At 44.4% G+C, this 27,089-nt stretch overlaps 1 protein-coding gene across 1 annotated transcript in view; it reads left to right on the top strand.

Moving 5' to 3' along the window:
• LOC126194963 (zinc finger MYND domain-containing protein 10) overlaps positions 1-27,089 on the top strand; it is a 124,620-nt gene that overhangs the window by 23,425 nt on the left and 74,106 nt on the right. The window contains exon 3 of the mRNA XM_049933357.1: positions 1,039-1,152. Within this exon, the coding sequence (XP_049789314.1) occupies positions 1,039-1,152 (114 nt within the window). The remainder of the gene's footprint in view (positions 1-1,038; positions 1,153-27,089) is intronic.

Genomic DNA, 27,089 nt, shown 5'->3' with positions numbered 1-27,089 from the left:
AGAAATGAAAAAATTGTATTCATTAATACAAAGAAAACATCATCTAAACATGAAGACATATTTGCACTGACCTGTTCAATATCTGATGTACTGTACGTGTAAGATTTACAGGAGGAAATAAAAAATACAGTACAGTATGATACATTCCCTAGGATAGCCATATGACTCGGGTGGTGAGAGTGTCACTGATATGATACGCAAATTGGGGTGGCAGTCACTGAAACAAAGGCGGTTTTCTTTGGGGTGAGATCTATTTACGAAATTTCAGTCGCCAACTTTCTCTTCCGAATGCGAAAATATTTTGTTGACACCCACCTACGTAGGGAGAAATGATCATCATAATAAAATAAGAGAAATCAGAGCTTGAATGGAAAGATTTAGGTGTTCCTCTTTCCCACGCACCATCCAAGAGTGGAATGGTAGATAAGTAGTATGAAAATGGTTCAATGAACCCTCTGCCAGGCATTTAAGTGTGAACTGCAGAGTAACCATGTAGATGTAGACATAGAGAAAGGCAATTGAGCAGACAGCACGACTAAGGTCAAAGAGTAGATCGTGAATAGCTGATATCACAGCCACTACAATATTTGAATTCTCATTCTCACTATTGTTTCATCCTTGTTCGACAGAATAATTTTCTTACTCCAGAGAGGACATGATGAAATGTTACGTCGCAATTTGACATGTGTTCCACTGCACATAAATAACACTTCCACATTAGGTCCCACTACAACTCCTGACTCTTCATCCATTTACCTCTCCATATTATTGTCGTTCTCCTTCTTTGACTCTGTCTTTCTTTCCTTACTCTGTTTTCCTTCCTTACTAAAGGAATGTGATTACAGAAATGTAGTGTGAGTAAGAAACAATAAAAGGTATTTGGTCAATGGCAGATTTAGTTGTTAATGCTGGTGATGTCTGTTGTTAACATCATTAAATAAATGAAGCTCCAACATTTAACTCGAACAAAAATATGCATGAAAAATTTTTGGCAAAACTTTAATGTCATCAGCTGTGTTCATCTTGTGCTCATTTCAGATACCTGTCCTTGTTCATGAAATAATCTGCATATCCGTTTGGAAAGAGAAGATTTTACCACGGTTATTGTCTATTGAACCAAACCCAGGAAATACTTTTATGGCATACACTATTGTAAGTAACAGCGATTACTACATTACTATGGAATATAAATCTTGAGGCGAACAGTATACTGAAAATTTGTGAATTTGTGCATTAGATCCTCATAATGATCTTTCACCTGAAATTGTTGTTTCATCTGAACATAAATTAGTTTACATGTTTAGGTCAAATTTCCAAATAGACTATGCCAGACCAGCACCTATAACAAAAATCCAGACTACAGCTGTTCTCAAGATTACCAAATTTGCCATGCTGCATGTGGAGAGCATAAAGAAAACATAAGTTTTGATACCATGTAGGCAGTATCTGCTTTTATTGCATTTGACAATAATAATAATGACAGTAGTAGTGATAGTAGCAGCAGCAGTAACGGCAACATCATCAGTGTCAGTAGTTTTATTGATCTAGAGATCACTTTTAAATGATATGGGACATGTTGTGGTGTTATAGTTTAAGAAAAAAACATTGTGTATAGATGCCTTTACATTCTTACAGGTCCAGCAGTTTGTAATATATAGGATAGGCTGTCAACCGTGATCTTATAGTAGGATCCATTCCGGTATCTGAAGTAATTTAGGGAAACTGCAGAAAACCTAAAGCAAGATGGCCAAATGAGGGCTAGAACATCTATCCTCCCAAATACAAAGCCAGTCTGTTTAATAAAACACCACAACATTATTTGATATATCCCAGTATACAATACTGTTTCGCGAAGCAGTTATTTAATAATGTGCAAAGTTAGAGCTATACAGAGTTAATTCATTTCCCAATACGATCACCCCACACATTATCACCTAACATCTGCTCAAAATGTTTGGTTTCCATTTTGTATATTACAACTTCTCACTTGCTTACATGAAAAATTGAGTCGTCACTCCTCCGTTATGAGTCACAGCTGCCAAGTGCAGCTCGTGAGTGTACCATATCTTCAAAGTTCTTCAGAAGTGTTGTCAAACGAGTGTTGAGCGAGCATAAAAGATTTTTATAGTGTCTGAAAGAAACATCTTTCAGGTTAAGGCCTGTGTTAAGAGTGTGTGTGTGTGTGTGTGTGTGTGTGTGTGTGTGTGTGTGTGTGTGTGTGTGTGTGTGTGTGTGTAAATGTTATTAGAAAAGTGCTGTTATTTGTGCCAGAATGGTTCAATGACTGACAGAAAATTAAAGAACCCATTTAAGAGTTAAAATAAGATAATATAATATCTAAGGAGTATTTAGTAGTGTATTGACATACTGTGGTGGTATTATTTGTGCCTCATTGTGGTGACTGATCACACTGCAAAATTTTAAGTGGTTGGTGTGGACATTATATAACAATAACGGAAATTCCTGGATGGAACAATACATAAAATAAGGGAAAGGTAGCCACTCACCTACAGAAGAATAATGTGTGGAGCATAGAAACACATAACAGAAAATAGTATTCACACTATCTTTCGAGCTCTTGCTCTTTTTCTAACACAAGTACACACATCCACATATACAACCACACAGAGAGCCAAAAGTACACTTCTATTGCCACGGCAAGACTGATTATTGATTATCTATGTATTATTGAAAGCAGTTGCCTGGTCTGATTGGAAGGGGGGGGGGGGGGGGAGGGTTAGGAAAGGACACATGAAGCAAGGTGGGGATAGCAAGATAGAGTGAGTCAGTTCTTTTGACTCATTCCGTCCTGTTAAGCAGCCACAGATTCATCTTTCAAAAGACCTACCTCACTGTAAGAAAGTCAGTCTTGTCACCCACAGGTGCTTCATCTGCACAGTCAAAAGCAGGATTTGTCAAAATATACAGATAGTATTACCAGAGCTTGTATTGATAAATAACATCCTACACAACACATCCATCAACAGATCTCCCGTGCCATCTCCACCACTACATGTCTCACAGAACAGACATGACTTGTGATGACACAGCTGATACATGTATGTAAGCATGAAATGTAGGAAATACATAGATAATCAATAATCAGTCTTCCCGGGGGGTCTCATCCGAGATGTGGAGGAGGCCCTGCCGGCGGCGATAGAGAGCACTGGGTGCACCCGACTGCAAATTGTTGCTCATGTCGGCACCAATGACTCCCGCCGTCTGGGTTCAGAGGTCATCCTCAGTTCATACAGGCGGTTGGCGGAGTTGGTGAAGGCGGAAAGCCTCGCTCGCGGGGTGGAATCTGAGCTAACTATTTGTAGTATCGTTCCCAGAACCGATCACAGTCCTCTGGTTAGGAGCCGACTGGAAGGCTTAAACCAGAGGCTCAGACGATTCTGCAGAGATCTGGAGTGCAAATTTCTCGACCTCCGCTATCGGGTGGAGAAATGTAGGGTCCCCCTGAATAGGTCAGGCATGCACTACACGCAGGAAGCGGCTACAAGGGTAGCGGAGTATGTGTGGAGTGCACATGTGGGCATTTTTACATTAGAAAATTCCCTCCCTAGGCCCAACAAGACAACTCCTGAGACGCGACAAGGTAGTAGTAGGCGAAACGCAACAGGGAATAACAATATTAATGTGGTAATAGTAAACTGCAGGAGCGTCTATAGAAAGGTCCCAGAACTGCTCTAATTAATAAATGGTCACAATGCCCATGTAGTACTAGGGACAGAAAGTTGGCTGAAACTAGATGTAAACAGTAATGAAATTCTAAACTCAGATTGGAATGTATACCTCAGAGACAGGCTGGACAGTGAAGGGGGAGGCGTGTTTATAGCGATAAAAAGTGCAATAGTATCAAAGGAAATTGACGGAGATCCGAAACGTGAAATAATTTGGGTGAAGGTCATGGTTAAAGCAGGCTCAAACATGGTAATTGGATGTATCTATAGGCCCCCTGCCCAGCAGCTGTTGTGGCAGAGCACCTGAAGGATAATTTGGAAAATATTTCGAGTAGATTTCCTGACCATGCTATAGTTCTGGGTGGAGATTTTAATTTGCCGGATATAGCCTGGGAGACTCAAACATTTATAACGGGTGGCAGAGACAAAGAATCCAGTGAAATTGTTTTAAGTGCATTATCTGAAAACTACCTTGAGCAGTTAAACAGAGAACCGACTTGTGGCGATAACATATTAGACCTTCTGGTGACCAACAGACGCCCCCAGGGGCTCAGCATTCATTTGCTGAGTACAGGCTTGGCGACCCCGGGGTCCTGAGCTGGGGACTGGTCAGCGCCGCCAGTCTCCTGTCACCGTAACCCCCGGACATGCTTCAGCGACCACCGTACGGCGCGGCGGTGGAATGTTGTGTGCTGCGGGGAATGGTAATCTTGGCTTGACCGTCTGGATTGCGAGGAAGGTAAACCTCTATAAAAACCCCTCAATCTTACGGTGTGCTGCACGCCTGTAAGATGCATGTCTGTTGGGGTGGAACAGTCGCAAACGGGCAACCTCTGGGGCACCTGCCGCACCCCAGTTGTATAAGACTTACTCAGGCACGCGGGGCTCTGTCTGAGCGGACCTTTAGTTCCCTAGCTGCTCGTGGGACCACAATGGACCATTTGACCTCTACATTTCCCCCTACCAGTGGATTGGGTGGGCCACTGGTAGGAAAACACACCCCATTGAAAAAGCGACTTCGTGCTGTGAGTCCTCCAGCACCTGGTGTTACTAGAGATTCATCAGACTGTCGTAACAGAGCACATGCTGATAACCAGAATGTGTTTTTGATTGTCAAACGGAAGGAGGGTAGCTTTGAGAGGGCTTCTGCCTTTTACATCCACAAGGGTCTTGAGGGAATTGCAGGAACACTGAAATCTGTGAAGCGACTGCGCAATGGGACTCTGTTAGTTGAAACTTCTAGTTCCTGTCAAGTCACTTCTCTTCGGAAAGCAGCCTGTCTTGGAGAGTACGCTATCGAGACCGAGCTCCACTCCACTTTGAACTATAGTAAGGGTGTTGTGACATGTAGGGACTTGGTGGATATCCCCAAGGACGAGTTGAAATCTGAGTGGGTTGACGAAGCTATTGTTGACATGCAGCATAATATGAAACGAGTCAATGGGGACCTATTCAAATCCAACTCTTTTATTCTCACGTTCAATTGCCCGAGACTCCCAGAGCATGTTAAAGCAGGTTTCTTACGTTTGCCAGTACGGCCATATTTCCCCAACCCAATGCGCCGTTTTAAATGTCAGCGCTTTGGGCATACTACGTTGGGGTGCAATGGGATAGCCACTTGTGGTAAATGTGGTCAGCCTGCCCATGAAGGAGCCGATTGTTCATCGCCTGTGAAGTGCGTGAATTGCTCTGGGAGTCATCCTGTCTGGAGCCGGGTCTGCACCATCTATCTCGAGGAACGGAAGATACAGGAGATCAAAACATCTAAGCGCATCCCCTATGGTGAAGCCAAGAAGCTCTTTAAGGCCATGTAGCCTCCTGTGTTTACAACATCTTTCACTTCCGCTCTGCAGAAACCGGTACAGTTGGCCACTGTTGCTACACAAATGGAGGTTGCTAGTGTCAGCACTAATACCTGAATTTGCCAGTGCACTTGTGCTGCTGTGGTTTTTTGAAACCTGCAGCTCTCCCCACAACGTCGGACAACGCCGTGGTTGCTGATATTGGGGTACTTCCTGCCCCTCCCCATATGGCGCCTTCTGCGCAGGCGAGTAAAGCTCCAACTGTTGACAAGGTTCTGCATTCTAAGCCCCCCAAGACAAAGACGCCGAAGGTGAAGGTTTTGCCACCTGAAGAGACTAGTCAGGGTTGGTCCGATGACGAGGCCATCGTACTGTCTGACATCTCCCTTGGGTCGCCATCGGAGCTGACGGACATTGATGTCGACCGGGGGCGATATTCTCGCCTCAGGAATAAATCTCCGGCCAGTACGGGCTCTCCTCCAAAGCACAGAGGCAGGGTGAAAGTTCAGCCACCCTGATCACTGGCTCCCATATTACAGTGGAACCTGAATGGGTTCAGGACGCATGTGGCCGAATGACAACTCCTTGTACGAGAGGGCCCCTTGTGCTTATGTCTCCAAGAGACACATTTTCGGGCCACTGATGCTCCTTCTTTATGGGGCTATACCTTGTATGGGAAAGATGATCTGATGGGGGAAAGGGCAAAGGGTGGTGTTGCGGTTTTTGTCTGTGACATGCACCACTCATCTGAGCTCCCTCTCGTTACAGACTTGCAAGCAGTTGCAGTTGACCTTCTTGTGGGGCGGAGGCTCACAATCCATTCCGTTTACTTACCGCCTCAGGATGCAATAGACTCTGAGGCTCTCACAGACCTTATTAGCCAACTCCCCCGCCCATTTCTCCTTCTGGGAGACTTCAATGCTCATAATGTCTTACGGGGCTCTACGACTACTTGCCCCAGGGGTCGCATTCTGGAAAGCCTCATGACGTCCAAAGAACTGTGCATCCTCAACTCTGGTGCTCCCACTCATTTCTGTACTGCTTCTGGGTCGTCGTCAGCTATTGACCTTTCCTTTTGCTCTCCAGCACTCGCGGATTCTGCTCTGTGGGAGGTTGCCGCTGACCTCCTTTCTAGTGACCACTTCCCCCTTTGGATTCGCCTCCTGGATGAGGCTGTGGCATTACCAGTGCTGTCCAGGTGGCACCTCTGCAGAGCTGACTGAACACTTTTCAGCCATTTGGCTGTTTTGGAACACCGTGCCATCGTCCACGAATGGGTTGATCATGTTACAGCCGTGATCTGCCATGCTGCAGAATTGTCGATCCCACGGTCCTCAAGTCATCCCAAAAGGCGTCCTTTCCCTTGGTGGACCACTGAGTGCCGCTCAGCCATCCGAGCCCGCTGTGCAGCTCTGTGCCGCTTCAAGTTGCATCCCACAGCTGACAATCTTGCGGCCTTTCGGGTGGCAAGGGCCAAGGCGCGGCGAGTGATTAAAGAGAGCAAACGATGGTCGTGGCAATCGTTCTTGAACTCCATCTCCCGCTCCACTAGTTCTACGAAAGTATAAGAAGCCATCAGGAGGATTTCCAGGAAACGCAGCCAACTGTCACGGCATTGCTGCATCAGGGATGTCTCCTCACAGCGCTAAGAGACGTTGCCCAGACACTGGCCATGCATTTTGCGGAATCTATTGCCACTATTAACTGTGATCCAGATTTCTGCCGCTACCGCACTGCCATCGAGAGGGGTCACTTGGACTTCCGGTCTCCAAATTCTGAACCCTACAACTGCCCCTTCACAATGTGGGAACTGGATTCGGCGCTGTCTGTGGCTCATGATACTGCGCCCGGTCATGATCAAATCCTGTACAGCATGCTGCAGCACTTGTTGCTGCCATCGAAGGAAGTTCTCCTGAATTGTTTTAATATGATATTGTCGTCTGGCACGTTCCCTGACTCGTGGAGGGAGGCGATTTTGATTCCCCTCCTCAAACCGGGGAAGGACCGAATGCATCCCAGTAGTTATCGGAGTATTGCTTTGACGAGCTGTGTCGGGAAGACATTGGAACGCATGGTCAACCGTCGCCTGATTTGGCTGCTCGAGACCAGGCAGCATCTTAGCCACTCTCAGTGTGGCTTTCGGAGATGTCGTTCAACTATAGACAACTTCACCCTGCTTGAGGCGGCCATCCATCAGGCCTTCCTACATAACCAGCATTGTATAGGTGTATTCTTTGACATTAATAAGGCTTATGACACTACTTGGCGCTGCCTTATCCTCAATCAACTCCATCAGTGGGGCTTTCGTGGCCATCTCCCCATCTTCATTCAGTCCTTTCTTTCCCGCCGCCTCTTTTGATATCGGGTTGGTAATGTGCTATCTGATTTGTATGTGCACGAGAATGGTGTTCCTCAGAGAAGCGTTCTAAGTGTCACCCTCTTTGCCGTCGCCATTAACAGTATCACGTCCACTATCCGGAGTCCTGCCCAGTGCTCCTTGTTTGTGGACGATTTTGCTGTTTTCTGTTCTTCCTCCGGTCTTGTCACTGCTAGTCGGCAGCTGCAGCTTACGATAAAGCGATTAGAGGCATGGACTGCGAAGACGGGTTTTACCTTTTCTGCAGACAAATGTGTGTGTGTTCATTTTAATCGTTCTCGATGTCCTTTTACCTCCTCTGAATTGCGTCTGAGGGACACCATTCTTCCTTTTAGAGACACTGTGAGGTTCCTGGGCCTCACTTTTGATTCCAAGTTTTCGTGGTTGCCACACCTTAAAGACCTCAAGGTGCGGGCCCTGAAGGCACTGAATATTTTGAAGTGTCTGAGCCATCGGTACTGGGGAGCAGATCGGGCAGTTTTATAGGGCTTTTGTCCGGTCGCGTCTCGACTATGGATGCACTGTGTATGGGTCAGCGAGGCCTTCGTATCTGAAGATTCTTGATGGAGTACACCCTGAGGGTATCAGGCTGGCCACTGGTTCATTCCATACCAGTCCCATCCCCAGCCTGTGTGCTGAGGCAGGGGAACCGCCGCTCGCCATCCGGCGGAAACTCCTCATGGTGCTATGGGTGTGTCAATTCCTTGCCTGTCCTACCTCCCCTGCGTACCCTACCGTTGCCTGACCGCCTGTGGAACGTCTCTTTTCCAGTCGTCCCAGGGCAACGAGACAATTTGGGATTTGTGCCAAGCATTTGCTAGAGTCCTTTGGTGTGGAGCATGTGGCACCCCAACCGCAGGGCTTTACCCGCCTGCCCCCTGGTTGCTCCAGAGGCCCAGCGTCCTTTTAGACTTGTCAGAGTACCGGAGGAGCTGCACTCCTGCGTTTGTTTTTACCTCCTTATTTTACGATATTTTAAACCAGCATCCCGACCATGTACCAATATTTACGGATGGCTCTAAACAGGGGGACTCTGTTGGTTGTGCTGTTGTTTTCCCTGATCGAGTCGTCAAGTTACGGCTTCCTGCGGCGTTTACCATCTTTGATACCGAATTGTTTGCGATCTTGCGGGCATTGGAGCAGATGAGATGTGTTCCCAGTCTTAAGTTTCTCATCTATTCTGACTCCCTGAGTGCCCTTCAGACCATGCAACACTTGTACCCAGCGGATACGGTCGTCCAGAACATCCATGATGCCCTACTCCACCTGCAACGGCAGTGGAAGGTGGTTTCTTTCTGCTGGGTGCCGGGGCACGTGGGTATTAGGAGAAACGAACTGGCGGATGTGGCTGCCAAAGATGCATGTTCCCTTCCTCACGTTGTTGAATGTGCCGTCCCCCTCCATACTGTTACCTCCCTTTTGTGTTTTCGTGTTATGTGTCAATGGGAAGAGGAGTGGCTGGCAGTTGGTGAAAATAAGCTGCGTCTGGTCAAGGCCACCACGCGGCCATGGTGTACATCCTACCAGCCATGCAGGTGGGATGAGGTTCTCCTCACTCACCTCTGCATCGGGCACAGTCCCTTAACGCATGGTTTTTTACTCCAGCGGGAGGACCCCCTAATCTGCAGTGCTTGTGGCGTCCAGATTACTGTCCGCCACATTTTACTTGACTGTCTTTTATTCTCTGACCAGAGGGCGGTGGTTTCCTTGCCACCGGATTTGCCCTCTATTTTGCAAGACGAGGCAAAGACTGTGGTTAAGGTCTTACGGTTTTGTGTCCTGTCCAATTTGTTGCCTTGGATTTTAGGGAGAGGATTTTAATGTGCTGCTGGGTGACTGGCTCACCCAGGTTTTAGGTAAGAGGTCCGCCACTCACGATTACCTACTTGTTTCACTTTGGTTTCTGTTCTCTTTTCCTAGTGTTTCCTTTCCTTTTTTAGTGCATTTCTTCTCCTCTTGTTTTGCCTCTGTATGTGAGGATTTGGAACTGCGTCAGGTCTGTGTCTTTTAGCCGTTCTCCTTGTTCACTGTCCGTCTTCGTCCCTTCATCGCATGTGTTCCTGTTTCTATGCGTTTGGGTGCTGATGACCACGCTGTTTAGCGCCTGAAAACCTCAAACCACACACACACACACACACACACACACACACACACACACACACACACACACACACACACACACACGACAAACAGACCTGAACTATTTGAAACAGTTAACGTAGAACAGGGAATCAGTGATCATAAAGCGGTTACTGCATCTATGATTTCAGCTGTAAATAGAAATATTAAAAAGGTAGGAAGATTTTTCTGTTTAGCAAAAGTGACAAAAAGCAGATTTCAGAGTACTTGACGGCTCAACACAAAAGTTTTGTCTCAAGTACAGATAGTGTTGAGGATCAGTGGACAAAGTTCAAAACCATCGTACAATATGCATTAGATGAGTACGTGCCAAGCAAGATTGTAAGAGATGGAACAGAGCCACCGTGGTACAACAACAGAAAACTGTTGCGGAAGCAAAGGGAACTTCACAGCAAACATAAACATAGGCAAAGCCTTGCAGACAAACAAAAATTACATGAAGCAAAGTGTAGTGTGAGGAATGCTATGCGAGAGGCGTTCAATGAATTCGAAAGTAAATTTCTATGTACTGACTTGGCAGAAAATACTAAGAAATTTTGGTCTTATGTCAAAGCGGTAGGTGGATCAAAACAAAATGTCCAGACACTCTGTGACCAAAATGGTTCTGAAACAGAGGATGACAGACTAAAGGCCAAAACACTAAATGTCTTTTTCCAAAGCTGTTTCACAGAGGAAGACTGCATTGTAGTTCCTTCTCTAGATTGTCGCACAGATGACAGAATGGTAGATATCGAAATAGATGACAGAGGGATAGACAAACAATTAAAATCGCTCAAAAGAGGAAAGGCCGCTGGACCTGATGGGATACAAGTTCGATTTTACACAGAGTACGTGAAGGAACTTGCCCCCCTTCTTGCAGCGGTGTACTGTAGGTCTCTAGAAGAGCGTAGTGTTCCAAAGGATTGGAAAAGGGCACAGGTCATCCCCGTTTTCAAGAAGGGTCTTCGAACAGATGTGCGGAAGTATAGACCTATATCTCTAATGTTGATCAGTTGTAGAATTTTGGAATGCGTATTATGTTCAAGTATAATGACTTTTCTTGAGACTAGAAATCTACTCTGTAGGAATCAGCATGGGTTTAGAAAAACATGATTGTGTGAAACCCAGTTCGCACTATTCGTCCACCAGACTCAGAGGGCCATAGACATGGATTCCCAGGTAGATGCTGTGTTTCTTGACTTCCGCAAGGCATTTGATACAGTTCCCCACAGTCGTTTAATGAACAAAGTAAGAGCATATTGGCTATCAGACAAATTGTGTGATTGGATTGAAGAGTTCCTAGATAACAGAACGCGGCATGTCATCCTCAATGGAGAGAAGTCTTCCGAAGTAAGAGTGATTCCAGGTGTGCCGCAGGGGAGTGTCTTAGGACTGTTGCTATTCACAATATACATAAATGGCCTTGTGGATAACATCGGAAGTTCACTTAAGCTTTTTGCGGATGATGCTGTAGTATATCGAGAGGTTGTAACAATGGAAAATTGTACTGAAATGCAGGAGGATCTGCAATGAATTGACGCATGGTGCAGGGAATGGCAATTGAATCTCAATGCAGACAAGTGTAATGTGCTGTGAATACGTAGAAAGAAATATCCTTTATCATTTAGCTACAATATAGCAGGTCAGCAATTGGAAGCAGTTAATTCCATAAATTATCTGGGAGTAGGCATTAGGAGTGATTTAAAATGGAATGATCCTATAAAGTTGATCGTCGGTAAAGCAGATGCCAGACTAAGATTCATTGGAAGGAAATGCAATCTGAAAACAAAGGAAGTAGGTTACAATACACTTGTTCGCCCACTGCTTGAATATTGCTCACCAGTGTGGGATCTGTACCAGACAGCGTTGATAGAAGAGATAGAGAAGATCCAACATAGAGCAGCACGCTTCGTTACATGGTCATTTAGTAATCGCGAAAGCGTTACGGAGATGATAGATAAACTCCAGTGGGAGACTCTGCAGGAGAGACACTCAGTAACTCGGTACGGGCTTTTGTTGAAGTTTCGAGAACATTCCTTGACCGAGGAGTCAAGCAGTATATTGCTCCCTCCTACGTATATCTCGCAAAGAGACCATGAGGATAAAATCGGAGAGATTAGAGCCCACCAGAGGCATACCGACAATCTTTCTTTCCATGAACAGTATGAGACTGGAATAGAAGGGAGAACCGATAGAGGTACTCAAAGTATCCTCCGCCACACACCATCAGGTGGCTCGCAGAGTATGTAGATGTCAATGTAGAAGGGGATGGAAAGGGAAAAGTCCGGCACAAATTTTGAACTTTCACCATTGCATTACCACAATGTCGTGTGGAGCTAGCCGTCACGATTTGCCACCAATCCTTCCCCTTTCCTTTCCTACCCATCCTTTCCCCTTCCTACATTTCATGTTTACATATTAGACAGATTCCTAGTTGGTATGATGAATGGCAGCTTGTTCTAAATGTAGAAAAATGTAAGTTAATGCGGATGAGCAGGAAAAATAATCCCGTAATGTTCAGATACAGCATTAACGATGTCCTGCTTGACACAATACACTGACTAAATATCTAGGCATAACACTCCAAAGCGATATGAAATGGAGTGAGCACATCAGGTTGGTAGTCAGGAAGGCAGATAATTCATCTTATTGGGAGAATTCTGGGAAAGTGTAGCTCATCTATAAGGAAGACTGTAGTGGACTGACAAGGCAGCCAGTCCACAGTACGGGTAGCCGATAGGCACACGTACACACACGCCGACTGGCGCGAAGTCTGGAACAGGATTCGTAATGAATGTGATAAAGAAAAGAACGTAGCTACTAGATTACTTAACTTTTATATCGTCCTTTGGTATACAGCAATCTTGATGAGACAAGTGAGACTATCTTGAGATACATGCAATGGTACAAATGGCGCCTTGCTAGGTCGTAGCCATTAACTTAGCTGAAGGCTATTCTAACTGTCTCTCGGCAAATGAGAGAAAGGCTTCATCAGTGTAGTCGCTAGCAACGTCGTCGTACAACTGGGGCGAGTGCTAGTCAGTCTCTCGAGACCTGCCTTGTGGTGGCGCTCGGTCTGCAATCCTGACAGTGGCGACACGCGGCTCCGACATGTACTAATGGACCGCGGCCGATTTAAGCTACCACCTAGCAAGTGTGGTGTCTGGCGGTGACACCACAAAGACACCATATGGAATGCTAGTGTGACCCATTCTTGAGTACTGCTCTAGTGTTTTGTATCCCCACCAAGTCGGATTACAGGAAAACATTGAAGCAATTCAGAAGCTTGTTGCTAGATTTGTTACTGGAAGGTAAAATGCAAGTGTTACAGAAATTATTCATGAACTCAGTTTTAACCTTATCCTCATTATCCCTATGTGACTGATACGTAGGCAGTTGAAGTATATTCCTAGAGTAATCATTTAAAGCTGGTTCTTGAAACTATGTTAATAGACTTTCTTGGGATAGTTTACGTCTGCCTTAAAGAGTATGCCAGTTGAGTTCCTTCAGTATCTCTGTGACACTCTCCCACAGATTAAACAATCCTGTGACCATTCATGCTGCCCTTCTCTGTACATGTTCAGTGTCCCCTGTTAGTCCTATCTGGTACGGGTCCCACATACTTGAACAATATTCTAGAACCAGTTGCACAAGTGCTTTTTAAGCAAATCTTTTGTAGACTGATTACACTTCTCCAGTATTTTACCAATAAACTGAAGTCTACCAACTGCTTTACCCATGATTGAACCTATGTGATCATTCCATTTCATATCCCTACAAAGTGTTACAACCATGTATTTGTATGAGTTGGCTAATTCCAACACACACACATTGGTATTATAGTCATAGGATACTATGTTTTCTCGTTTTTTGAAGTGCAACATTTTACAATTCTGAACATTTAGAGTAAGTTGTAAATCTCAGCACAGTAAAAGTAATTTATTCATCTTTGCTTGTTGTGTTTCCTGTTCTGTCCTGTATTTTACACTTTCCTACATTTTACACTTTTTGCGTCAGTCTGCTGAAAAGTGTAAAAAGGAGGTTTTACTGTATGTGAAATAAACTACACTACATATACAAAAATGTCTGATTTTACAAATTACCAACCCGTGAAACATCAAAGTATTCTCTTAGGTGAGTATTAAGCAAACCATTTTGTTTAGTTTAGATGTTATGTCATTGTGTGAAACGGTAACAAGAAAATTATAGAAGTTAAAAATGTGATGTACTCCCAAAATGCATGTGGTGCTAATTACATTTCACAATTTGAGCAGAATACACACACCTAGTGATTATTTCTTTTGAATGTTCAACTAATTAGTTCATGTTCAGGACTTAGTGGCCAGAGGCAGGGGTCATGTGTGTGTGAGTTGTGCTTGTCATCTCCTCTATGTGGTGAGTAGCAGTCTGCCCTTTTCATAATATTGTCGTTATTGTGCAAAGTAGTGATCCTATAATTATTTCCTTGGGATATGCCTAAAGTTAATTTTACATCTGAAGATTTATCTCCGCAGTGTTCTGTTTGCTAGAAACTTTTCAATCCAATTATACAGCTTCTCTGATATTCCATATACTCATTTTTATCATTCTTCATTTGTCTGCCATTTAGAAGAACTTCTGGATAAACTACCAATAAAGAAAAAAATTGTTATAATTATAGGAGATGTGAACATAGGCTCTTTAAGGTATAATGTAAATTATCGGAGGTTTTCTGGTTTGTTACATTGCTACAACCATATCTATATAAATTCTTTACCATACAGAATAACAACTGCTTCACAGTCTTGTATTGAACATATTGTTACAGATTTAAGTACAGAAGAATCAGTGGTAAGAACTATTGAAAATTATCTCTCGGACCATAGAGATAAAGCCAGAACACAAAATGGTTTCACATAGTGACTTACACAATTATAAAAGAAAAATTGACCATAATAAACTTAAGTAAGGCCTTGCACACAGAGACTGGCAGAAGATATACAAATCAGATGAAATTAACAAAAAGTGGGGCCGTTACTATGAAATATGTAATCGTAGTTTTAATCAAGCACGTCCAAAAGTAAAAAAAGATAAGGAAATTAGAGTACACAAAGAATCTTAAAATTCCTCCAGAAATTGACAAATTAAAGGAAAATATGAAAGACCTGTATGCCTTATTCAGAGATACAAAAAAAGTATAGGGAATCCCTGAAGACTCAAAGCAATCTATCATTCTGAACAAATAAGCGAATGCAGTAATAGAGCACTAGACAAAAAAGGTGGTTGGTAAGTGGAGCCATAGACAGTATATGAGGCCTTCATAAAACATTTTAGTAAGGCATACAAAGAAGAAATTGTACCAACACTAAAATAAATTCAGTAAAACGAGTAATTCATTTTTCTTAAGGAGTGTAACATAACACGAGGTAATGAAAATAATCTCAAAACTCTAAATAAAAACATTTAGTGGGAGGGATGACATATAACCTACATTACTTAAGGAATGCAAATATTAATTAATGAAACCAATAACACATTTAATAAACAGTCCAATTGGTTCAATTGGACATGGGACCTTTCCTGAACTTACTGAGATACCAGTGTATCAAAAGGGAGTAGACAGTGTACTAAACTGTGTTACAGGAATGAAAATAAAATCCTAACAGTAAAATCAGTGCACAAAGTTCTCTTACTGTGGAGTCCCCCACGGAAGTATTATCTGGCCATTTTTGTCATTTGTGTATACTAATGGCATAACACAGCTGCAAAACTCAAAGCTATGCTAATGATACACTGAAGAGCCAAAGAACACCTGCCTACACAAGCATTGGCACCTCACACACATTTAACAGCTACACTGGCAGCTTTGACCAGAGCTCTGGTCAAAGCTGCCAGTGTAGCTGTTAAATGTGTGCATGTTTTCTTTGCTGAAGAAGGCTTTGGCTGAAAGCTATAATGTGTAATAGTCTTTTTGTTATGCCTGTCTGTAACTCATCAGATCACCTTTACGGTCAGTAGCAATGTATCATTTTCCTAATATTGTTGATATTTCAGTCTAGAGTTTGCGCTGAATAAGGAGTAGACTTTTATACTGAAGCTCTTGTTGAATTGTAGCCAGTCTCATATTGAATCACAGCCTAAAGCTGAAACATCTGAGAAACATAAGTTTTTAGGCATTGTGTTTGATGAACAACTTACATGAAAACTGCATATCAGCTAAATCTGTAAAATGGTTAGCTGCAATATTTACTTACTAAAACACCTCTCAAATATAATAAATCCTCTTGCCCTTAAACAAGTGTCCTATGGATTAATTCACTCATTTGCAATGAGAGATAAAAAATTAGGGTGGGGCACCCACAGTGTACATGGACAGGACATTCAGGCTTCAAAAGAGAGTAGTTAGATAATGGCTGATGTAAATAAATGCTCCTGTACCGACTACTTTGAAAATTACAACTTACTGACTATGTATTCATTGTATGTCCTTAAGACTATTATGTTTGTAAAAAGAGATTGATAAACTGAGTGTAATGAGTAGAGGCATTCATAATTACAATACATGAGCCTGATGTGATTATCAGAGAGTACTAATAAATTTGAAGCTGGCAGGCAGTTCTATAATAGGTTGCCAAATAATGTAAAAGAAATTCCATGGAAATCTTTTTAAAGGCAAATTGAAACAACTGTTAACTGAAAACTGTTTATACTCACCCAAATATTTCTGAGCTCCATTACCAACAATTGTAGTTTTGTATACCTCAGTCTACTGATGAGACAATGGAAAATCCAGGATGGAATGTAACAGCATTAAGAAAAAGAAAGCTGCTACTCACCATATAATGGAGATGCTGAGTTGCAGATTGTTGTTGTTGTTGTCTTCAGTCCTGAGACTGGTTTGATGCAGCTCACCATGCTACTCTATCCTGTGCAAGCTTCTTCGTCTCCCAGTACTTACTGCAACCTACATCCTTCTGAATATGCTTAGTGTATTCATCTCTTAGTCTCCCTCTATGATTTTTACCGTCCACCCTGCCCTCCAATGCTAAATTTGGGATCCCTTGATGCCTCAAAACATGTCCTACCAACCGGTCCCTTCTTCTTGTCAAGTTGTGCCACAAATGCCTCTTCTCCCCAATTCTATTCAAAACCTCCTCATTAGTTATGTGATCTACCCATCTAATCTTCAGCATTCTGCTGTAGCACCACATTTCGAAAGCTTCTATTCTCTTCTTGTCCAAACTATTTATCGTCCATGTTTCATTTCCATACATCGCTACACTCCATACAAATACTTTCAGAAACGACTTCCTGACACTTAAATGTGTACTTGATGTTAACATATTTCTCTTCTTCAGAAACACTTTCCTTGCCATTGCCAGTCTACATTTTATATCCTCTCTACTTCGACCATCATCAGTTATTTTGCTCCCCAAATAGCAAAACTCCTTTACTACTTTAAGTGTCTCATTTCCTAATCTAATTCCCTCAGCATCACCCGACTTAATTTGACTACATTCCATTATCCTCGTTTTCCTTTTGTTGATGTTCATTTTATATCCTCATTTCAAGACACTGTCCATTTCGTTCAACTGCTCTTCCAAGTCCTTTGCTGTCTCTGACAGAATTACTATGTCATCGGTGAACCTCAACGTTTTTATTTCTTCTCCATGGACTTTAATACCTACTCCGAATTTTGCTTTTGTTTCCTTTATTGCTTGCTCAATATACAGATTGAATAACATCGGGGACTGGCTACAACCCTGTCTCACTCCCGTCCCAACCGCTGCTTCCCTTTCATGCCCCTCGACTCTTACAACTGCCATGTGGTTTCTGTACAAATTGTAAATAGCCTTTCGCTCCCTGTATTTTACCCTGCCACCTTTAGAATTCGAAAGAGAGTATTCCAGTCAACATTGTCAAAAGCTTTCTCTAAGTCTACAAATGCTAGAAACGTAGGTTTGCCTTTCCTTAATCTATTTTCTAAGATAAGTAGTAAGGTCGGTATTGCCTCATGTGTTCCAACATTTCTGCGGAATCCAAACTGATCTTCGCTGAGGTCGGCTTCTACCAGTTTTTCCATTCGCCTGTAAAGAATTCGCGTTAGTATTTTGCAGCTGTGAATTATTAAACTGATAGTTCAGTAATTTTCACATTTGTCAACACCTGCTTCCTTTGGGACTGGAATTATAATATTCTTCTTGAAGTCTGAGGGTATTTCGCCTGTCTCATGCATCTTGCTCACCAGATGGTAGAGTTTTGTCAGGACTGGCTTTCCCAAGGCCGTCGGTAGTTGTAATGGAATGTTGTCTACTCCCGGGGCCTTGTTTCGACTCAAGTCTTTCAGTGCTCTGTCAAACTCCTCATGCACTATTGTATCTCCCATTTCATCTTCATCTACATTCTCTTCCATTTCCACAATATTGTCCTCAAGTACATTGCCCTTGTATAGACCCTCTATATACTCCTTCCACCTTTCTGCTTTCCCTTCTTTGCTTAGAACTGGGTTTCCATCTGAGCTCTTGATATTCATACAAGTGGCTCTCTTTTCTCCAAAGGTCTCTTTAATTTTCCTGTACGCAGTATCTATCTTACCCCTATTGAGATAAGCCTCTACATCCTTACATTTGTCCTGTAGCCATCCTGCTTAGCCATTTTGCACTTCCTGTCGATCTCATTTTTGAGACGTTTGTATTCCTTTTTGCCTGCTTCATTTACTGCATTTTTATATTTTCTCCTTTCATCAATTAAATTCAATATTTCTTCTGTTACCCAAGTATTTCTACTAGCCCTCGTCTTTTTACCTACTTGATCCTCTGCTGCCTTCACTACTTCATCCCTCAGAGCTACCCATTCTTCTTCTACTGTATTTCTTTCCCCCATTTCTGTCAATTGTTCCCTTATGCTCTCCCTGAAACTCTGTACAACCTCTGATATAGTCAGATTATCCAGGTCCCATCTCCTCAAATTCCCAACTATTTCCAGTTTTTTCAGTTTCAATCTACATTTCATAACCAATAGATTGTGGTCAGAATCCACATCTGCCCCTGGAAATGTCTTACAATTTAAAACCTGGTTCCTATATCTCTGTCTTACCATTATATAATCTATCTGATACCTTCTAGTATCTCCAGGATTCTTCCATGTATACAACCTTCTTTTATGATTCTTGAACCAAGTGTTAGCTATAATTACGTTATGCTCTGTGCAAAATTCTACCAGGCGGCTTCCTCTTTCATTTCTTTCCCCCAATCCATATTCACCCACATGTTTCCTTCTCTCCCTTTTCCTACTCTCGAATTCCAGTCACCCATGACTATTAAATTTTCATCTCCCTTCACTACCTGAATAATTTCTTTTATCTCATCATACATTTGATCAATTTCTTCATCTTCTGCAGAGCTAGTTGGCATATAAACTTGTACTACTGTAGTAGGCATGGGCTTCGTGTCTATCTTGGCACAATAATGCGTTCACTATGCTGTTTGTAGTAGCTTACCCGCACTCCTATTTTTTTATTCATTATTAAACCTACTCCTGCATTACCCCTATTTGATTTTGTATTTATAACCCTGTATTCACCTGACCAAATGTCTTGTTCCTCCTGCCACCGAACTTCACTAATTCCCACTATATCCAACTTTAACCTATCCATTTCCCTTTTTAAATTTTCTAACGTACCTGCCCGATTAAGGGATCTGACATGCCACGCTCCGATCCGTAGAATGCCAGTTTTCTTTCTCCTGATAACGACGTCCTCTTGAGTAGTCCCCGCCCGGAGATCCGAATGGGGGACTATTTTACCTCCGGAATATTTTACCCAAGAGGATGCCATCATCATTAACCATACAGTAAAGCTGCATGCCTTCGGGAAAAATTACAGCTGTAGTTCCCCCTTGCTTTCAGCCGTTCGCAGTACCAGCACAGCAAGGCCGTTTTGGTTAGTGTTGCCCCCAGGGGCTCAGCATTCATTTGCTGGGTACGGGCTTGGCGACCCCGGGGTGCCTGAGCTGGGGACAGGTAAGCGCCGCAAGTCCCCTGTCACTGTAACCTCTGAGCATACTTCAGCGACCACCGTGCGGCGCGGCGGTGGAACGTTGTGTGTCTCAGTGAATGGGGATCTTGGCTTGACCGCCCGGATCGCGAGGATGGAATAAACCTCTATAAAAAAACCCTCAATCTCAAGGTGTGCTGCGCGCCGATGAAGTGCATGGCTGTTGAGGTGGAACAGTCGATAGCGGGCAACCTCTGGGGAACCTGCCGCACCTCTGTTGTATAAGGCTTACCTAGGCCTGCGGGGCTCTGTCTAGGTGGACTTGTAGTTCCCTAGCTGCTCGTGGGACCGCGATGGATCCTTCGAAATCTTCTTTTCTTCCTCCCAGCGGAAAGGGTGGGCCGCTGGAAGGTTCTAACACCCAGTCTCTTAAGAGGGCCCGTGCAGTCAGTCCCCCCGACTCCGGCGCTTCTTTACAAAGTCCAGTCTTAGGTAACAGAATGCATTCTGGTAATCCGAATGTGTTTCTCATTGTGAAATGGAAGGAGGGTAGTTTTGAGAAGGTTTCGCCCTTCTATATACAAAAGGGATTGGAGGGAATCTGTGGCTCCTTAAAGTCGGTGAAGCGCTTACGTAATGGGACCTTGCTAGTGGAAACTTCCACTTCCCAGCAAGCAACTAACCTCCAATCTGCTAAATGCCTTGGAGAGTATGCCATAGACACTGGACTGCACAGCACCTTGAACTACAGCAAAGGTGTTGTGACATGCCGGGATCTAGTTGACATTCCCAAGGAAGAACTGCAATGTGAGTGGGCTCCAGAAGGTATCGTTGATGTCCAACACATCATGAAGAGGGTTGATGGCACTCTTGTCAAATCCGACTCCTTTATTCTGACCTTCAGTATCACAAAACTTCCTGAACATGTTAAAGCTGGCTTCCTTCGCCTTAGTGTGAGGCCTTATTTCCCGACCCCAATGCGCTGTTTTAAATGCCAGCGTTTTGGGCATACCACCTTAGGCTGTAAAGGCGAAGCGACTTGTGGAAACTGTGGTCAGGCTGCTCATGAAGGAGTTGGTTGCTCGTCTCCGGCTAAATGTATTAATTGCTCTGGGAACCACCCTGTTTGGAGTAGGGACTGCCGAATCTTTTTAGAGGAACGCAAGGCCCAGGAAATAAAAACAACCAAGCGTATCCCCTATGGTGAAGCCAAGAAGATTTATAAGTCGATGCAACCTCCCACATTTGCTACATCTTTTGCATCCCTGGTGCAGAAGCCTACTCCGAAAGTCGATGCCTCGATGCAGACTGAGGTGGTGAGTGTTGGCACTAACACCTGTAGCTGTCAGTGCACTTGCAACGCAGCCAGTGTTCCAGAGCCAGTAGCCCCTACTCGAACGGCAGACAAAGGTACAGTGGCGGACTTGGTCCAGCCCCTCGCGCCTCCAACAGCTGAGGTTGTCCCCAAGCCCAGTGCACCAATTACCACTCCCACATCCGCTCCCCCAAAGTCCACCAAGCCACAGAAAGCTACTGTGCAGCAGCAACAGCGGGTCAAATCCCGTGGTAAACCATCTGACCATGCGGATGTTGTTTTACGCGAGGCTTCATCTGACTCTTCCCCAGAGTTGATGGAGTACGATGTATGTGTGGGACAATCATCTCGTCCCACGCCTGCCCCTCCACCTGCTGCGGTCTCCCCGCCCCGTCGGAGAGACAGGATGAAGGTGCTACCCCCAACATAGATGGCTCCCATACTCCAGTGGAACTTGCAAGGGTTCAGGACGCATGTGGAGGAACTTCGTCTACTTTCTCAGGGTAGACCACTGTGTCTCTGTCTCCATCATACTCCCCTGAGATACGAGGCTATACACTCCACAAAAAGGACGACCTGCATGGAGAGAGAGCTAGAGGAGGCGTAGGTATTTTCGTCAGGACGGACTACCACTCCTCGCCTCTCTCACTTACGACGACTCTACAGGCTGTCACTGTGTCCGTGCACGTGCGTCATCCATTGACTGTATGTTCACTTTACTTGCCCCCACATGATGCTCTTGATGAAGCGGCCCTCACCGACCTTCTTACACAGCTCCCCCAGCCATTCATTATTTGTGGTGATTTTAATGCCCACAATGTGCTTTGGGGCTCTGCAATTACCTGCCCCAGGGGTAGAGCAATTGAGAGGCTTCTCCTGTCATCCTGTGCCTACTTGCTCAATGGAGGACAGAGTACTCATTTCTGCATGGCGACTGGGTCGTTCTCTGCCATTGATCTCTCGCTTTGCTCTCCAGCTCTTGCCGCCAGTGCTCACTGGGAAGTGGTTGCTGACTTGCACGGCAGTGATTATTTCTCAATCTGGATTCACCTGCCAGATGGCGTGGGCCCCGAAAGGAGACCACCACGATGGGTGCTCAGTGGAGCTGACTGGACACTTTATAGCCAGTTGGCCCAATTCAAACACTGTGCGAATGTTGAGGTGTGGGTGGATCATATTACCAAAACGGTCCACCACGCCGCTGCAGCATCCATTCCACAGTCCACAGGCCACCGGCAAAGGCCACCTGTGCCTTGGTGGAGTGACGAATGCCGCTCTGCAATCAGGACCAGGCGTGCGGCTCTGCGTCAGTTCAAGTGTCGGCCGACTGCTGAGAATCTTGCAGCCTTTCGGGTGGCGAGGGCAAGATGTCGCCGCATTATTCGTGAGAGCAAGAAGAGGTCATGGCAAAAGTTCCTGAACACCATTAATCGTTCCACCAAAAGTTCCATTGTGTGGGAGACCATCAGGAGAATTTCTGGCAGAGGAGGGAGGTGCCCCATAGCTGCTGTAATGAATAACGGCACTCTCCACACAGATCTGTGAGACATTGCCCAGACTATGGCAGCATATTTTGCGACAGTTACTGCCACAACCAGTCAGGATCCAGGTTTCCAGCGCCATAGAGCGGTTGCTGAGAGGTGTAGTCTGAACTTCCAGTCCACCTCTCATGAAGTTTACAACTGCCCTTTTTCTATGTGGGAGCTGGATTCTGCATTGTCTGGAGCTCGTGACACATCCCCTGGTCACGACAGGATCCATTACAGTATGCTATGGCACCTCACAATGCGCAACAGAGAACTCCTCCTCGCACTTTTTAATGACATTTGGGCGTCGGGTCACTTTCCTGACGCATGGCGTGAGGCAGTTTTTATCCCTTTTTTAAAACCTGGGAAAGACCGCATGAGCCCAAGTAGCTACCATAGTATTGCCCTCACTAGTTGCATAGGGAAGACCTTGGAGCGGATGGTCAACCGCCGCCTTGTCTGGATGTTAGAATCCCGGCAACTCCTTAGTCGCTTTCAGTGTGGGTTCAGGAGGTTCTGTTCCACCATCGATAACCTTGCCCTCCTGGAGGCGGCTATACAACAAGCTTTCCTACGCCGTCATCACCTTCTAGGTGTATTTTTCGACATCGAGAAGGCCTACGATACCACTTGGAGGCGTCTCATCCTGGAGCAGCTTCACGAATGGGGTTTTCGTGGTTGTCTTCCTCTTTTTATTCAGTCTTTCCTCTCGCCACGATATTTTAGATACCGAATTGGTGACGTCCTGTCTGATCGCTTTGAGCAGGAGAACGGTGTCCCTCAGGGTAGCGTTTTAAGTGTGACTCTCTTTGCCATCGCTATTAATAGCATTACGTCCATAGTGAAAAGTCCTGTCCAGTGTTCTTTGTTTGTGGATGATTTCTCTTTGTTCTGCTCTTCTTCAAGCCTTGCAACGACAACTCGTCAGTTGCAACTTACGATTAGGCGTTTGGATGACTGGGCGCTGAAGAGTGGATTTAAGTTTTCCACCGAGAAGTCTGTATGTGTTCTTTTTAACCGTTCTCGTTCGATTTTTACCTTTCCTGAGTTGCGCTTGAGGGACACCATTCTTTCTTTTAAAGACACAGTGAGATTTCTGGGGCTCATTTTTGACTCGAGGCTCACGTGGTTACCTCATCTTAAAGACCTGAAACGGCGGTCGCTTCAGGCTTTAAGTATTTTAAAATGTCTTAGCCACAGTACATGGGGAGCTGACAGGACTTGTCTGCTCCAGTTTTACAGGGCGTTTGTGCGATCTCGGCTCGATTATGGGTGCACGGTGTATGGGTCTGCGAGGCCTTCATACTTAAAGATTTTGGACGTTGTCCACCATGAAGGGCTTCGGTTGGCCACTGGGGCATTCCGAACTAGCCCCATACCAAGCCTCTGTGCAGAGGCTGGTGAACCGCCACTTCATCTGCAGCGACGGCTACTTACGGTACGCCAGGCGTATAAAACTTTGTCCACACCATACACACCTGCATACCATACCGTTGCTCAGCCTCCTCTGGCACGGTTATTTCATAACCGGCAACATGCGACGCAGCCCTATGGGATTCGCGCACGGGATTGCCTCGCTGCAATGTCTATGGCTGGTCTTCGTGTTTTACGTCGCGGTTGGAGCAGATCTCCACCTTGGCTCCTCCGGAGACCCAAACTTATTTTAGATTTGACTCGTTTTAAGAAGGATGGCACACCAGATTTTACATTCCAGTCAGTGTTTTTTAACATTTTAGATGTGCATCATGGTTTCACTGTCGTTTACACTGATGGCTCCAAACAGGAGAATTTCCTTGGCTGTTCTGTGGTGTTCCCTGATCATGTTACCTGGATTCACCTCCCTGCTGAATATACCGTTTTCGCAGCGGAGCTCCACGCGATCCTGAAGGCACTGGAGCAGATGAATCGTGTTCGGGGCGATCGATTTCTTCTCTGCTCCGATTCTCTTAGTGCCTTACAATCACTGCAGAACCTATACCCGACTGAGGAGATGGTCCAGCTGATACATGGCCAACTGTACTTGCTCCAACAGCGGGGTAAAGAGGTATCCTTCTGCTGGGTGCCTGGTCATGTCGGCATAATGGGGCAATGAACAGGCTGATCGGGCTGCCAAGGAGGCCTGCAGAGAGCAGGATGTGGTCCAGTGCCCTATCCCCTTGCAGTCAGTCATCGCTGCACTCCACAGGAAGTGCATGGAGTTGTGGGAGGACGAATGGCTGGCGGTGACGGCCAATAAACTGCGGTCGGTAAAGTCAACCACTCGGCCGTGGCGTTCCTCCTGCCGGTTGCTCAGGCGGGAAGAGGTGGCCCTCACACGTCTTCGGATCAGACACTGTCCTCTGACGCATAGCTATTTATTACGGCGAGAGGATCCTCCGTTTTGTGATGCTTGTGGTGTGCACATCTCTGTCCGGCACATTTTAACAGACTGCATTTTATACCGTGACGCAAGGGCAGAAGCACAAGTTGATGGGGATCTGCCTTGTGTTTTAGCAAACGATGAGACGTGTGTGTCTAGGGTTTTTAAGTTTTGTGATGTGTCTGGACTCTGGCCTAAACTTTTAGGCTGGAGGTTTTAGTGTATTGCAGAGTGGCTGACTCCTCCCCTTTTTCCTTGCGGTCAGCCAGCCACTTCCATCTGCTACATTGTTTTAGCTCCCTCTACCTTTTTCTTCCTGTGTTGTCCATGTTTTACTGCTGACGCCCTGCTTCATCCCACGCTTCGGTGTGGGTGAGCACATATTTTTCAATGATTGTTCCCCGTGTTTTATGTTCCGTTTTATGTAAATGTTCTGAGTTTTTTTTTTTTTTTCTTGACACCCGTCTCACTATGCTACTGCACGGGCGCTGAAGACCTTGCTGTCGTGCACCCACCAAACCCTTCTACTACTACTTGGTTAGTGTTACAAGGCCAGATCAGTCAATCATCCAGACTGTTGCCCCTGCAACTACTGAAAAGCTGCTGCCCCTCTTCAGGAACCACATGTTTGTCTGGCCTCTCAACAGATACCCCTCCGTTGTGGTTGCACCTACGGTACAGCCATCTGTATCGCTGAGGCACGCAAGCCTCCCCACAAACGGCAAGGTTCATGGTTCATGGGGGTAGGGAGTTGCAGATAGGAAAAGCAAAAAGACTGTCACAAATAAACCTTTGGGCCACTAAGGCTTATTAATGATGGTAAATGTTTACATAATGTGCTACTTGTATATATTCATTATATGTATGGCATGATATTTTTGTAAATGTACAAAAACTGACAACGTCCAAGACTGTAATGTTATTACAGTTAAATAAAGACTTATTATTATTATTATTATTATTATTATTATTATTATTATTACCTTTCCTTTCTCAGACATTATGTCTGGTTAAGAATGGAAAGTGACGTGGACCTTGATCAAGCGTGACTGCCTTTTAACTGTACGGTATATGTTACATTGCATTTAGGAACTTTCGGGTAATTGAACATGTATCATTAATTACAGATTTCTGTAGTTGTATATATACATTTGGATGTAGCTGTATTGCGTTGATGTACTGGTGGATATTGTGTGGTATGACTCCTGTAGTTGATAGTATAATTGGTATAATATCAACTTTATCCTGATGCCACATGTCCTCGACATCCTCAGCCAGTTGGATGTATTTTTCAATTTTTTCTCCTGTTTTCTTCCGTATATTTGTTGTATTGGGTATGGATATTTTGATTAGTTGTGTTAATTTCTTCTTTTTATTGGTGAGTATGATGTCAGGTTTGTTATGTGGTGTTGGTTTATCTGTTATAATGGTTCTGTTCCAGTATAATTTGTATTCATCATTCTCCACTACATTTTGTGGTGCATACTTGTATGTGGGAACGTGTTGTTTTATTAGCTAATGTTGTACGGCAAGTTGTTGATGTATTATTTTTGCTACATTGTCATGTCTTCTGGTGTATTTTGTATCTGCTAGTATTGTACATCCGCTTGTGATGTGATCTACTGTTTCTATTTGTTGTTTGCAAAGTCTGCATTTATCTGTTGTGGTATTGGGATTTTTAATAATATGTTTGCTGTAATATCTGGTGTTTATTGTTTGATCCGGTATTGCAATCATGAATCCTTCCATCTCACTGTATATATTGCCTTTTCTTAGCCATGTGTTGGATGCATCTTGATCGATGTGTGGCTGTGTTAGATGATATGGGTGCTTGCCATGTAGTGTTTTCTTTTTCCAATTTACTTTCTGCATATCTGTTGATGTTATGTGATCTAAAGGGTTGTATAAGTGGTTATGAAATTGCAGTGGTGTA

Source organism: Schistocerca nitens, chromosome 7 (assembly GCF_023898315.1).
Source record: "Schistocerca nitens isolate TAMUIC-IGC-003100 chromosome 7, iqSchNite1.1, whole genome shotgun sequence".
In the NCBI taxonomy this organism is placed as follows: domain Eukaryota; kingdom Metazoa; phylum Arthropoda; class Insecta; order Orthoptera; family Acrididae; genus Schistocerca; species Schistocerca nitens.
This window is presented reverse-complemented; position numbering and strand designations above follow the sequence as displayed.